Raw genomic sequence first — 13,384 nt, forward strand, 5'->3', positions numbered from 1 at the left:
ACGCATATATAGATAGAAAGACACAGAGACACAGAGACAGAAATACACCCACAGCAACCACACACCAGACAGGTGGCTGGACGGACGTGCTGTTGCACCACCTGGAACGTACAAGCCGCCTGCATACGTAATAGTAGCAACGCATCAGCAGATAACGACACACCATGCCACGGGGCAGCCTCGATAACCCCGGTGGTGACACTCCAGCAGGGCCCGTGGGCAGTAGTGAGGTGACGGCAACAGCAGTGGCAACGTTACGTAAGCTGGGGCCGAGGCCGCGGCGCAGCCGGGAGGCGAGGAAGCTCTCGGAAAAGGGACACCATGCCCCGGAGAGGGTGACCGCCTGTGGCGGCACGTTGTTGCGTGTGGGGTGGGAAGTGCAGCATGAGGGGAGGTGTTGCACTATGGGTTGCGGGAGACCGGGGTGGCAGCAGATGGAGTGGTGAGGAAAGGCCCGATGGGATTTTTTGGTGATGTCCGTCCAGCAGGTGCGGGTGACTGACTGGTGAGGGCGTGAGCGGGTGAGGCCCGAGAGTGGTGTGTATATAACTGAGTGCGTTTTCGCCCTTTTCCGCCCTCCTGCCGGCTATGAGGGTGGGTAGTGCTGTCCCTTGCCCTCTTGTTTGCGTTTCTTTACTTCTTCTTACCTTCTTTCTGCTTTCTTCCTGCTTGGGTCCTGGTCTGTTGCGTTTGTTTCCTTCTGCATCTTCAAATCAATTGGCTTGATTGAATAACACACACACACAACACACACACATCACACACACAAAATGGCTATTACTGTTGGTATTAACGGTTTCGGTAGAATCGGTAGATTGGTGTTGAGAATTGCTCTCAGCAGACCAGACATTAAGGTTGTTGCGGTCAACGACCCATTCATTGCGCCAGAGTACGCTGCCTACATGTTCAAGTACGACTCCACCCACGGCAAGTACAAGGGCGAGGTCACGCACAAGGAAAACAAGATTGTCATCGACGGCAAGGAGATCTCTGTCTACAACGAAAGAGACCCAGAAAACATCCCATGGGGCAAGATCGGCGTCGACTACGTCATCGACTCCACCGGTGTCTTCAAGGAGATCGAGCCAGCCACCAAGCACTTGAACGCCGGTGCCAAGAAGGTGATCATTACCGCTCCTTCCAAGGACGCCCCAATGTTTGTTGTCGGTGTCAACCACAAGGAGTACACCCCAGACGTGAAGATTGTCTCGAACGCGTCCTGTACCACCAACTGTTTGGCCCCATTGGCCAAGGCCATCAACGACAAGTTCGGTATCGACTCCGGCTTGATGACCACCATCCACTCGATCACCGCCACCCAGAAGACCGTCGACGGTCCATCCCACAAGGACTGGAGAGGTGGTAGAACTGCCTCCGGCAACATCATTCCATCCTCCACCGGTGCCGCCAAGGCTGTCGGTAAGGTCTTGCCTGTCTTGGCCGGCAAGTTGACCGGTATGTCCATGAGAGTGCCTACCGTCGACGTTTCCGTTGTCGACTTGACTGTCAACTTGAAGACCCCAACCACCTACGAAGACATCTGTGCTGCCATGAAGCACGCTTCCGAAAACGAGTTGAAGGGCATCTTGGGCTACACCGAGGACGCCGTTGTCTCCACCGACTTCATCTCCGACTCCAGATCCTCCATCTTTGACGCCAAGGCCGGTATCTTGTTGACCCCAACCTTTGTCAAGTTGATCTCCTGGTACGATAACGAATATGGTTACTCCACCAGAGTTGTCGACTTGCTGGAACACGTTGCCAAGGTTTCCGGTTCCGCTTAAGCACCAGGCCCCGACACCTTCTATAGCTCAATCACTTACGTATAGGTATACTTATTTATTTTAAGTTTTTCACTAATGGATTCGTTAAAAGAAAGTAACCCGCCAGCGACGCGACGCCGACGCGACGCCGACGCGACGCGTCGCGACCCCGGCTCTTTTGTGCCCGCCGGGCCGTTTCCCCGAGGCCCCAGCGCGCGCTCCTGAGCCTGCCTCTTTGGCTCGCGCCCGACGCTCCTGGGCCCACTTGTGCGAAAAACGCACCCTCGCCGTTTGGGGCGACAGATACGCTGCAATACGTCACTTGAGCCGGCGGTCCCTTGTCTCCATGCAACGGCTGCTCTCCGCCGCGCGCCGCCCGCGACAGCTGACGTCCGTGTGCCGCCGGGCGAAAAAAACTGACCGAGTTTTTGCCCGCCCGGCTCCCCGCCGGCCCTTGTTTTCTCCCGCCGGCGCAAAGCTCATCAGGCCGGCCGGCCCGCCCCTGGCGCGTGCCCATGCACAGAATCAGTCCGCCGCCGCTGCCGCCGCCGCCGCCATCGCCTCCGGCCGCCGGTAAGATTGTCGGCGCAGGGTCTGCCCGGCCTCCCCTTTGCGGGGGCGGCTCCCGCTTCTTCGCAGGGCGGTGACAGGGAGGGGCCTGAGACAAGCCGGCGGTGCCTGCACTCCGTTTGTCGCACTCGGTTTTGCTCGTTTCTCGGCGCTAGATTCGAAATTCCACTTGCCACACATCCTTTGTTGTTTGTTTGTTGGCTGGCCTCGGGTGTCAGGCCGACCTGCCTGCTTGCCTGCGTCCTGCTCACCCCCCCGGTACCATCGAGGCGTGATCATTGTTCGTGGTGGCCATAGCTTCGCCGTCCGTTTGTTCGCTGCCGCCCCCAGCCCGACCCCTGCTCTGGCAGCCTGTTTCTCGCTGCTTACCAGAAGAGCCTCCATCTCCGCCAGCAGCACCGTCGCCTGCCCCACCAGCCAGCACCGTCGGACCCTCACCAGCCAGCGCTGAAAACACCGTGTCTGTTCCCACACAGGTACACACAGGTACACCTACACACCGGTACACCCACACGTCTGCTGCAGTTGTGGACCGCGTTGCACAGATCATGCCCAAGGGACACACAGGCAAACCCACACACGGTGTGGACGACAGGCAGACCAGAAAGCAAGCTCTGCATTCCGCCACCGCTCCCGCCACCGCCGCCGGCGCCAGCAGCTACAGCAACTCCCTGGGAATACGACCACAGGGCCAGCCCGCAGCCCACGAACAGCAGGACCTCTACAGCCAGCCGGCTGCTCCCTCTGCGGTCGTGCCGCCGCCAGCGCCCCACCCGCAGCTCTCACTGTCGCTGAACAACAGCTTCAACCACTTCCAACCGAACCAGCCGCCGCCAATTGAGAGCCCCTACTATCCGCAGCGGTTCCTGCCGAAACAGCTCGTCATGGGCTCCCCCTTCTACCAGACGGCAGACTCCTCTTTCGTTTCCCACATGTACTCTCCCATGAACGACCACTTTGGCACCGTCGTGGCCTCGTCGCCGAACTACCTGCGATCTTATTCGCACTCACAGTCGAATCTCATGAGGATGAACTCGAACCAGCACCCAGGCGTGTCCAGGCACAACTCGATCTCCCACCCGGCGTCAAACTCGGGCTCCAGCTCGAACTCCAACTCCAACTCTAGGCTCAACTTGAACTCGAAACTACTCGCCGAAGAACACAAACGGTCCTCCACTAGGAAACTGGTCCACGGCGAGAGCGGAGAGGCAAAAAGCAAAAGGATAGACGAAGAAGAAGGCACCGAAGACGGCGGAACCACTCCTCTGACAGAAACGATTTCTTCACAACTCGACTGCTCATCGGCAAAATTGGACGTCGATGAAAATGCCGACGCTGATGCCGATGACCATGATGATCTGAGAAATGTCGGCAAAGCGTCAATCAACACAAGGACTCTTAAGCTGTCTAAGTTGCGGTCAGATATCTCCTTGACTGATGTTTTAGAATTGATCACCCTGGGACCAATTGAAACTTGCCACTATGATCTGACCGATGATCCGTCAACAAATCAGGCTACACCGTCTGTCGAAAAATCCCATTCTTCTCCTTCGACCTACCGGTCGGTGATTGTATCCTTCATGGACTCCTTTACCGCCAATGAATGCTACATTCAGATGACCGACATTATGCATGAAATGAAACACTTATTGAATTCCCCAAAACTAATGTTAACTCCGGTAAGCTCTCTGCCTCTATCGGATTATATTCAAAATGAAATCAATAACAACGGCGCTTCAAGAGCAATCTGTTTGTCGAACCTGCCTTACAATTTATCTGAAAAGATACTTATCACGGAACTTTCCAAATTCGGGGCCTTGCAGTCTGTTGAATATAACGTTGATAAAAATGCAGCCTTTGTCTACTTCACCTCGATATTCAATGCCATCAAATGTTTCGACCAGTTGCCTTTGAGTAATTCAATCCTGTCAGATTCCAAGATATTTTACTCGAATGACGGAAATTCAGTAAACATACCGGCTTTTTCTGCATCCAACTCTTTCATGAACACTACGTTTGCAAATAAATCTGAATTAGATCTTTTCAAAGAGAACCGCCCAAATAATATGCTTACCTATTCAAGAACTTCAACTTCATTATCTTCTCCACGTATATCGAATGACTTTATCTCATACACCAATGAGAGTAACGGTGGACCAAGCTATGAAGATGATAGAAATCCAGATGAGAGCCACGCCATCAACAGTAATCGTAACTACCACAATAATACCAGAGAAAGTCTAGAAAACTCAAATAATGAGGACTTGAGTATTGATGAAACAGACATCCAGATCATTGATGATCCAGATAACGCTCATCCTGTTGATGACACCGAAGAGGACGTTGATTTTGACGGAGAGCTCTCAAACAACTTAAACTCTTCCACTTTTATGAACAATTCCGGATTTTTCCAAGATAGTTATACTCCAGTTGTTTTACACGAATTTATGCATCAGCCCTATACTCCCCAAATGTATGACAATTCTCCTGCTTATAGGTTGAATGACAATCGATCGGTTACTTCATTAATACAAAACAATATTGGCAATAGAACAGTTTACCTGGGTGGATTACCAAGTGGAACAACTAGTGAGGACGTTTGTAACAAAATTAGAGGAGGTATCCTAGAGAACATCAAACTGCTTTCCGATAGGAAAGCTGCTTTTTTGACGTTTGTATACCATCATGACGCAGCAAACTTCATTGCTAGAACATTCAAAGAAAGCCTTTTCATTAATTCCAAGTGTGCCAAAGTTGGATGGGGTAGAAATTCTGGTAATTTAAATCCTGAAATCCAATTAGCTGTTGACAACGGTGCATGTAGGAACCTTTATATTGGTGTCAATGAAGAACTGGAAGATCAAGATGATTATGAACTGATACCAGTTCAACTTGGCAATAAGGGAAAGAATAAAGAACATGATAAGAGTTTTGCAGAAGAAGAGCCAGTTGCTGTTAACGATGAAGAAGGTTCAATTGATAGTAAAAAAGATCTCGAATCAACTACTTTGAAAAAGCTATACCATACTATTCCAGACGAGGATACCTTGCGCAGAGATTTCTCAATATTTGGAGAGATTGAACAGATCAACTATTTCAAAAATGGGTCTTGTGCATTTATTAACTTCACTAACATTTTGTCCTGTATCAAAGCCGTCAATGATTTCCAAAGTGAAAGAAGTAAAAAGCTACACAATTCCTTTGATAATAGATACACAAAGTTCAGAATCTCGTATGGTAAGGACAGGTGTGGTAACCCCCCAAAGAAGAAGCGTAATAAAAAAGTTAATAACAGACCAAGGACAAATATGGGAAATACTGCTAATAAGCAGTTCACCTATGCGCTGGACTCAAATCAATCCATAGATACGGATTTGGCCCTTGAATTTGATTCAGCCCTTTCAGGTATAGGCATTTCATCTCCTTCTGTAAACAAAAAGGTGAAAAGCCAAAATCAATCATCTGAAAATGCTGACTTGGATCAAAAGAATGGTATTGATTCTGATATTGAGTATGACAGTATTTCTGATACAGAAAAGGTGAAATTGAGTATAGGAAATGATGATATTGGTATCACCAGCATGAATGTCAGCGTTGGTGAGGTAAGAGAAAGTTTGAACCAACCTGATGATGTGATTGAGAATGGGCTTCAAAACGCCAAGGAGAGTGATGAAGGAGTTGAAGGAGTTGAAGGAGATGAAGTAGATAAGGTAGAAGAAAGAGGTGAGGGAGTTGAAGGAATTGAAGGAGTTGAAGGAGTTGAAGGAATTGAAGGAGTTGAAGAAGTTGAAGGAGATGAAGGAAATGGCGAAGATGAAGAAGATGAAGAAGATGAAGAAGATGAAGAGGTTGACATAGTGACAGAAACGTTGAATACCTCATTTGTTTCACCCCCAGATTCGAAAGCCGATAATAGTACATGGAAAAATAACACCAGACGCTCAAGAGCCAATAGTAAATTAAGTCGTCCTAGATTATACAGCTCTTCTAGATTTTCCTCTATGACATCGTTTCAAAACTACCCATACAACAATTCAAGGAATCATAGCTTCAATTATACTCAAGAGAATTACGGCAACGAAACTCCAGGTTATATTCTTACTTCTCAACCTTACTACTATCCTTCGCAGAATCCAACTACCCAACAGTTCCCTGTGTCAGTGCCACAAACTCCAATGAGATCCTATAGCATGAACTACTATCTTGCACAAGGTGGACCACCTCCTCCTGCTTATTACTACTACTCCACTCCTCAACAGCAGCAACAGCAGTCCCAGCCGAACATTTCAACACCATTATCTTTTCAGCAAAAACAACACCAGCAGTCTCAGCACTCATATTCCAAGCCAAAGAACTACAAACGGTATCAAAAAAATAAGCAATATCCTAGTCGGACCTTTGAACGAGATGGTGCCTCTGAAAGTAACAGCTCGTCGCAAGAATTCAGCTATTATATTGAATCTTCTACCCCTAATGGTAAAAAGTAGACTTTTAGAGCTTTTTGCATGCATTCAAACGGACAATAAAAAATTAATCAAAACTCTCAATTGTGTCTCCTTTTACTATATAAAATTATGTCGAGCCTACGTTAATAGATTCTATATCAAGACATTAAATATGAATTCACTGCATTAAGCGTTGCACGCTGTGGATTGACTTTTCTTAGTTCCAAGAGTCTGATGAGATCTCGTCGAATCGTCTCCTTGGTTATCGTTCTTTTATCCATCCCGCTGAGATGATTCAAGTAGCAAATCACAATTGCAACAGATAAATCTTCCCCACTATTACAGACAATAAGGGTTTTACAAGGATCACTTCTGCTTTTCAGAACCTCCATTATGCTGGGCAAAACGCCCCTCAGCTGTTTGGAAGACTTTTTAGACCCTGAGTCAAGACCAAAAGCAAACACCTTTTGCTGTTTCTCATGATCTGCTTGATGTTTGAATGATGTATCCAAAACGACCACTTTATCGAAACTGAACTTATTATCAATCTCGCTTTCTTTAAATGATAAGTTTTCGTCTATTTTCCCGAAATATAGTAACTCTGTGACTTTAGTAATGTCTTCTGACCTCCAGAATTCACTTGACGTCCCTGTAGGTGGCACATTTTGATTTTGCTTGCTCGCGGAAACAAATTTATCAATAATTTCATCAGCTTGATGATCATCTATATGGATGAATTCAGTCATTTCCTGGTACTTTGACCAAAATATTTGAGGGTTTAGGCCCCGGGACCATAATTCATGATCATCCCCAGCTCCTTGAACATATGTGTACCCGTACATTTTATTTTCTCCGTCCTGTGATTGCTCACTTGCAGAAAGTAAAATGATTGGCAAGTATTCTTCGCAGCCGTCGAATATGGGATATTCTTTACATCCGGGATATATCCAGAATGGTTTTAGCATTTTTCTCTTCTCCGACACCTCCACATTTGCAAGTATCCTACCTTTAATTAGATCTTGAAATTTCACGAAACTCTGGTAAAAGTCGGGCAGCAAACGTAATATCCTAGAATGTTCATACTCCGAGACAGTTTCTTCAGGTGTGAATAATAAATCATCAAACGATACATTCGGAAATAAAAACTTATTGATGATGGAAATCCATATGGGAACGGTTTTACTAAAAGAATCTGGAATTTTTTTACCCCTTCTTGTAGAATCGACTATGATTATGCCATTTCTCTCCCTGACTTGCGAAAGCAAATGCAAATTCAGTCGCCTTGTAGAAAATGACCAGTTGTTCGTGTGACCGTCCGTCGATTTGAAATATGAAGGAGTTAACTCCTGCTCATAGTACTTTGGATCGACATACCATCTCCCACATCTATCGTTGGGAATAATAGGTATCTCTGGATAGTATTTTTCTTTCACGTTGTTAACATAGTTACTATCTTTTACTATAGAAAGTACTCTGTTTCTGCTAGAAAGATTGTTGGAATGAAGGGACTTTTTTAGTTCCTCGAGGTCCCTCTTCAATTCGGGGTCCATCACTGTGTGAACATCCTAATATTAGTAATTAAACTCATGCCCAAAAGTACCAAACTTCGTTGATACCTCATCGAGAAAAAGAAGATTGGTCTTCGGCTTACAGTTTTTTTTCGGAAGTCTCTCCATAAACATGACAAGGCTGTGCCTGTCTACTTGTGTTTACATTTCATGGCGGTTATCTGATCTTCATATTCCTCTTATTCAATTGTCAATCTCTTAGCCAAGTCAAGTCCATTGTGATCAACTTGCAATTAGTAGAAACTTTTACTAGTTAAAAGAGCATCAAGGTAGATGATTAGATACACTAAAGGTGACTTGTTTCAACTCACAAAGACCACGCTATCCAGGCCATTACTAATTGCTCATGCTTGTAATTGTTTGGGTATCTGGGGAGGCGGAATAGCCAGCGTTTTCAAGACAAGATATTTCAGTAGTTATGAACTATATCACACCTACTGCCATTCGTTCCAATCTCCCACTGAGCTACTTGGGACTTCCTTATTGTTGCCGGTTTCATCAAATGATGCTGGATTTGTGAACGGACTTAAAGATCAACTGATTGTTGTCTGCCTCTTTACCAGCATTATTGGACAGGAAACAGAGAAAGAAATAGCAAAGAATACAGAATCTGCAATGCTTGATTTAAAGCGTAAGCTACAAAATCCAAGCCTTATAGAGAATGCCATTTCAAGACAGATAATAGAGAACTACAATAAACAGATTCTAGATGCCGACGGCAAACCTGATGTGTTTCAATACACGATTAATATGCCAAAAATTAACGCTGGAATTTTCGGAGTTCCTTGGTCATTGACCGAAAAGGCGCTGGAAAAATCCAACATGAATTGCCAAGTATTTGAGTTGTAATTCTATTTCACTGAGTAAACGGAACAATATTTTTATACACACAACGTATACACATACATATAAAGCATATATATTTACAAGCTGTTTTGGTATGGAACAGTGGTGTCATCACAAATAGCTATCGACAAAACTGTTGCTTGCTGTGAAGGAGAAACCCGAGAAGAAATCCTCTTGTTCCGTGCCATTATCAAGGGTATTTATATCTATCCCCCCAACATTCAGATCGCTCAATTTCATGCTGGTGAACTCAACGTCGAAATTCTCTGCTTTCTCCAAGTCTTTGATCAGTGGCACTATAGGTGGTTCAATTATCCGTTCTTTGACATCTTTGAACTCGTAGTGCCTGAAAAATGGTAGCTTTTGAAATTTTTCCCAGTCCATATCTACATCGAACCTTTTTGCCGGGTTCTTGTTCAACAATTTGTTAAGAATCTCTTTACTTTCCGTTGTCACATAAAAGGGGAATTTGGGTTTTTCCTTTATCACTTTATTCATGATCGCTTTGTGGCTGTTGCCAGTGAATGGCGGGTTCCCAGTGAGTAGATCAAATGTTACACACCCAAGAGACCACCAATCTGCTTTGAAACCATAATTTTCGCCCTTTAGCACTTCTGGGGCACAATATTCTGGTGTTCCAATGATTGAAGTACACCAATTGTCATTTGAATATTCTTCATCACCACTTTGAGATGATTTTTTTGCTAATCCGAAATCTGTTAATATCAAATATCCATCTTTGTCCAACATACAGTTTTCAGGCTTTAGATCTCTATATACAATACCAAACTTGTGCAAGAATCTCAAAGCTGATGACATCTGAATGATGTAAAACGATGTTTTCTTCTCATTGAGAAATTTTTCTTGGACAAGATACCTGAACAACTCCCCTCCAGGAATGTATTCCATCAGAAGATACAGCTTGGAGCTATCATGAAGTGCATAAAATAGCTTGACAATATTTTGATGTGAAGTTATTTCTGATAGAATTGTCCTTTCGGACAGCGTCCGTTCAACATTCTTGTTATCGACAATGATTGAGGCCTTTTTCAATTCTTTCTGCGCAAAAAGTTTCCCAGTGTTCTTGTTTTTCACTAGAAAAACCTTCCCGTAAGCACCTTGGCCTAAAACTGTCAATGGCTTAAAGTCTGTGATTCTGCATGCTGGAGTTTTCGAGTTCGATCTTTTGTACAGCTCAGTATCGTTATCATCATACTTGCTCTCTTCTGGGACTTCGTCTGACTCATCGCCGCTATTATCCTCGTATAACGGGTTTTCATCTTGCAAAAGGGATCTCTCCAAATCGATTCTAACTTTCCCCGGTGGAGCAGTCGGATCGACAATCAGTGGGTCGATTTGAAGCCCCACTGACATTCTTCTGAGAACGCTCGAACGGCGTCTTTTAGACATTTCAGCACTCATGGCTTGTTTAGCAACACTCACATGCACATTTTGAAGCTCCTTAGAGAGAGATGAGATTGTTTTATCTGGCAATCTGCTCTTTAATTCTTCAATGTCAAGTTTTTGAAATTGCCAATTATTACTTATTTTCACATCATCATTTTTCTTCCTTTTACCATCCAAAGTCCCTGAAGTGTTGTTCATCCCATGAACTTCGGATCTCGTATGTTGATTACTAGTGCAAGGACTGCCCTCATACACCCCATCTTGTTAAGGCTAGATGGATGCATTGTCGTTGAAACGAGATTTATCATGCAACTTATCTCGACCCAAAATGAGAATGAGATTACGTAAGAGCTACATGTGAATGAGATTGAATTAATCAGGATAATCCATTTCAATTCGAACCAGAACTAGAATTAGTTAAAGAACTTTGCATACTTTGCCTTTTCTTCTTTCTTGGCATCGTCGACTATTTTTTTGACAACATTAAACTCCTTTTTGATGGAAGGATCATCGGGACTGACGATAAGTCCCTTGTTAAACGTCTCAAGTGCAACATCGTACTTCTTCATACTGGCATACGATTTCCCCAATCTGTAGAAAATCTTAGACGCTTGAACATTTGTGAGTTGCACATCTTCCATCTGTAGAAGAAATCCGCAGTAGTTGATACATGCGTTGTAATCTTGGCTGTTCAATGCTATCAAAGACATATTGAGGTAAAGCGTTTTTTTCAGCTCTTGAAACTTCATATACATTTCTTTGTTAGATTCATCATCGGGCAATAACTCATTGCAATACCTCAAGGCCTTTTTATACTTCATCAACGAGTCAGACAAACGCTTTGCTTTGAACAGCAATGTCGCAGATTCCTTTATGATGGCAGTGACCTTGTAGGACTGCTCAACATTTTCAAAGTCTAAACCTTCAATCTCATTATCATCTGGGTATTCTTCGTAAATGTCCCCACCTATCGTATCAATACAAGCTATTTCATTCGGGAGTGGGTCATTATCTTCCCAGAGACCCGTATCCGTTATCACTATTTTCTGGCACGGAAGCCATGCATTCGTGTCGGAGTTTTTATTGGAAATAATGTCAGTTTTTTCAATTTCCCGGACTATTGATTTACCGTACTTCACTTGGCCAAATACTGTATGCTTTCCGTTTAAGTGAGGACACTTTTCAAGCGTGATAAAAAACTGGGACATGTTGTGGTTCTTTTTTCCAAAGTTTGACATGCAAACAAGAGTTTTTCTATCAAGATCAACTAAGTTCTCATCTTCGAAATACTCTCCGTTATAACACGAACTGCCATTCCCATCTTTGCCTATATCTCCAAGATTAGGGTACTTTTCAGCCGTGAGTCCATCCTTGACAGTGGTGTCACCTCCCTGGATAATGAAATTCTTAATCACACGATGGAAGTATGTGTTGCGTAATTGTTTTTCAGCACACAGAGTCTTAAAGTTTTTTGTAGCCAAAGGTGCATCTTTGTCAAACAGCTCGATCACTATCCGCCCTTTGAATGTGCCTCCTATCGAGACGTCCAAATACACATTTGTCATCTTTCCAAATGCAAAAATGCTGCTGTCTTTCCTTTCAGGATCTTCCTCTCTCTAGATATGTTCCCCTGAGTTCTAGTCTCAGAAGTAGTCCTCGGATCATAATTCATGTAGATAAAAAGTCACCTCCGTGCACCGAATCTGATTTTCAACTGCCGGGCTCTTTTTTTCCAGGCCTTCTCGCCGAGTCTGGAATAACATGAATTCGAAACGAGTGGACGGAAGAATGGTTGTGTGAAGAACGTTGGTACACTGCCAAAAAGCACCACAGGTACTAGATCAGCCGAGTACACAGATTGACGCTACCAGGATGTTTGGTAATTTTGCTCAGCTTGCCCGTGGGTCCGTTAGGGCATTTTCTACCTCTGGTGCCGCCAAAAACACTATTACCACCTTCGGTGAAGCTGCAAAGAATCCTTCCAAATTGAACAGAGAAAGCAAGGCTGCAACCAAGAAGATAAAAGACATACAAACTGTGAAAAATGTGTTACATTGCAACTTCAAGAAGAACAACACGTTTCTAACCCTGACGAAGGTTCTGATGGATAAAAACTACCCAGCAAACCACCCTGGCGAGTCGTTCAACGAGAAAGTCTTGTACTTCTTGACTTTGCCACAAAGAATAGTCATTTCCCAGTCGACAGGATACTTGGGATTCAGGAAGGCACAAAGAGGTGAGTACGAAGCGTCTTTCCAGCTTTCATCCCACATTTTTAAGAACATCAACGAAAAACGTTTACTCCAGGATAGCGGCAAGCTAGAAATAATTGTCAGAGGTTTCGGTAAGGGGAGAAAGGCCTTTTTCGACGCACTCAAAGGTAAGGAAGGCAATGGCATTAGAGAGTACATATCGAGATTAAGTGATTTGACACCGATCGCATTTGGTGGTAACAGAGCACCTTCTAGAAGAAGAATCTGATCCGCATACATCACATTATCTGCACTTTGTTACGGTCTCATTTTCTCATTCTCTCTCAAGTGGCCCATGTAAATAGCATATTTATAATGATAAACTATCATCTCATCTTACCCCACCTAAGTAAACCCCACCAATTCTTCCAAACCCTTTATAGAGTCACGTGCATATAGCGAGGGCTTTGTTGCAACTAAACCTGTCGCAACCACGCAATGAAATTTCTCTCCTCGATCGCTCCCTCGCCAGTCGCTCTCTCACTACCTCCCACTGACGCTGCTTCATCGTGAAATAACTTTTTACCACCATG

The 13,384-nt window shown here is 44.6% G+C and overlaps 7 protein-coding genes across 7 annotated transcripts; 4 read left to right on the forward strand and 3 right to left on the reverse strand.

Annotated features, from left to right (window-relative positions):
• Positions 1-770: 770 nt before the first annotated feature.
• Positions 771-1,784, forward strand: PICMEDRAFT_36247 (hypothetical protein; the record flags this gene model as incomplete). The annotated part of the gene is made up of 1 exon (XM_019162996.1): positions 771-1,784. One exon carries the CDS (start codon positions 771-773, stop codon positions 1,782-1,784), a length of 1,014 nt encoding a protein of 337 aa, XP_019016005.1.
• A 2,216-nt stretch (positions 1,785-4,000) lies between these two features.
• Positions 4,001-5,599, forward strand: PICMEDRAFT_35807 (hypothetical protein; the record flags this gene model as incomplete). The annotated part of the gene is made up of 3 exons (XM_019162966.1): positions 4,001-4,442; positions 4,890-5,218; positions 5,375-5,599. Coding segments are annotated over 3 exons (996 nt in total), but the record flags the coding sequence as incomplete, so codon positions are not given.
• Positions 5,600-6,936: 1,337 nt separating this feature from the next.
• Positions 6,937-8,328, reverse strand: PICMEDRAFT_73701 (hypothetical protein; the record flags this gene model as incomplete). The annotated part of the gene is made up of 1 exon (XM_019164557.1): positions 6,937-8,328. The coding sequence occupies one exon, from the start codon at positions 8,326-8,328 to the stop codon at positions 6,937-6,939; it is 1,392 nt and encodes a 463-aa protein (XP_019016007.1).
• Positions 8,329-8,619: 291 nt separating this feature from the next.
• On the forward strand, positions 8,620-9,195 carry PICMEDRAFT_73702 (hypothetical protein; the record flags this gene model as incomplete). The annotated part of the gene is made up of 1 exon (XM_019164558.1): positions 8,620-9,195. One exon carries the CDS (start codon positions 8,620-8,622, stop codon positions 9,193-9,195), a length of 576 nt encoding a protein of 191 aa, XP_019016008.1.
• A 111-nt stretch (positions 9,196-9,306) lies between these two features.
• Positions 9,307-10,341, reverse strand: PICMEDRAFT_23395 (hypothetical protein; the record flags this gene model as incomplete). The annotated part of the gene is made up of 1 exon (XM_019162305.1): positions 9,307-10,341. A coding segment is annotated over one exon (1,035 nt), but the record flags the coding sequence as incomplete, so codon positions are not given.
• Positions 10,342-11,012: 671 nt separating this feature from the next.
• On the reverse strand, positions 11,013-12,164 carry PICMEDRAFT_73704 (hypothetical protein; the record flags this gene model as incomplete). The annotated part of the gene is made up of 1 exon (XM_019164559.1): positions 11,013-12,164. One exon carries the CDS (start codon positions 12,162-12,164, stop codon positions 11,013-11,015), a length of 1,152 nt encoding a protein of 383 aa, XP_019016010.1.
• Positions 12,165-12,363: 199 nt separating this feature from the next.
• PICMEDRAFT_17421 (hypothetical protein) lies at positions 12,364-13,325 on the forward strand. Its single transcript, XM_019161596.1, has one exon. It carries the CDS (start codon positions 12,472-12,474, stop codon positions 13,078-13,080), a length of 609 nt encoding a protein of 202 aa, XP_019016011.1. The 5' UTR covers positions 12,364-12,471; the 3' UTR covers positions 13,081-13,325.
• Positions 13,326-13,384: the final 59 nt, after the last annotated feature.

The sequence above is a fragment of the Pichia membranifaciens genome (assembly GCF_001661235.1).
Source record: "Pichia membranifaciens NRRL Y-2026 unplaced genomic scaffold PICMEscaffold_5, whole genome shotgun sequence".
NCBI lineage: Eukaryota > Fungi > Ascomycota > Pichiomycetes > Pichiales > Pichiaceae > Pichia > Pichia membranifaciens.

Coding starts and splice junctions, on each gene's coding strand:
- PICMEDRAFT_17421 (XM_019161596.1), top strand. CDS start 12,472: ATGTTTGGTAATTTTGCTCAGCTTGCCCGTGGGTCCGTTAGGGCATTT.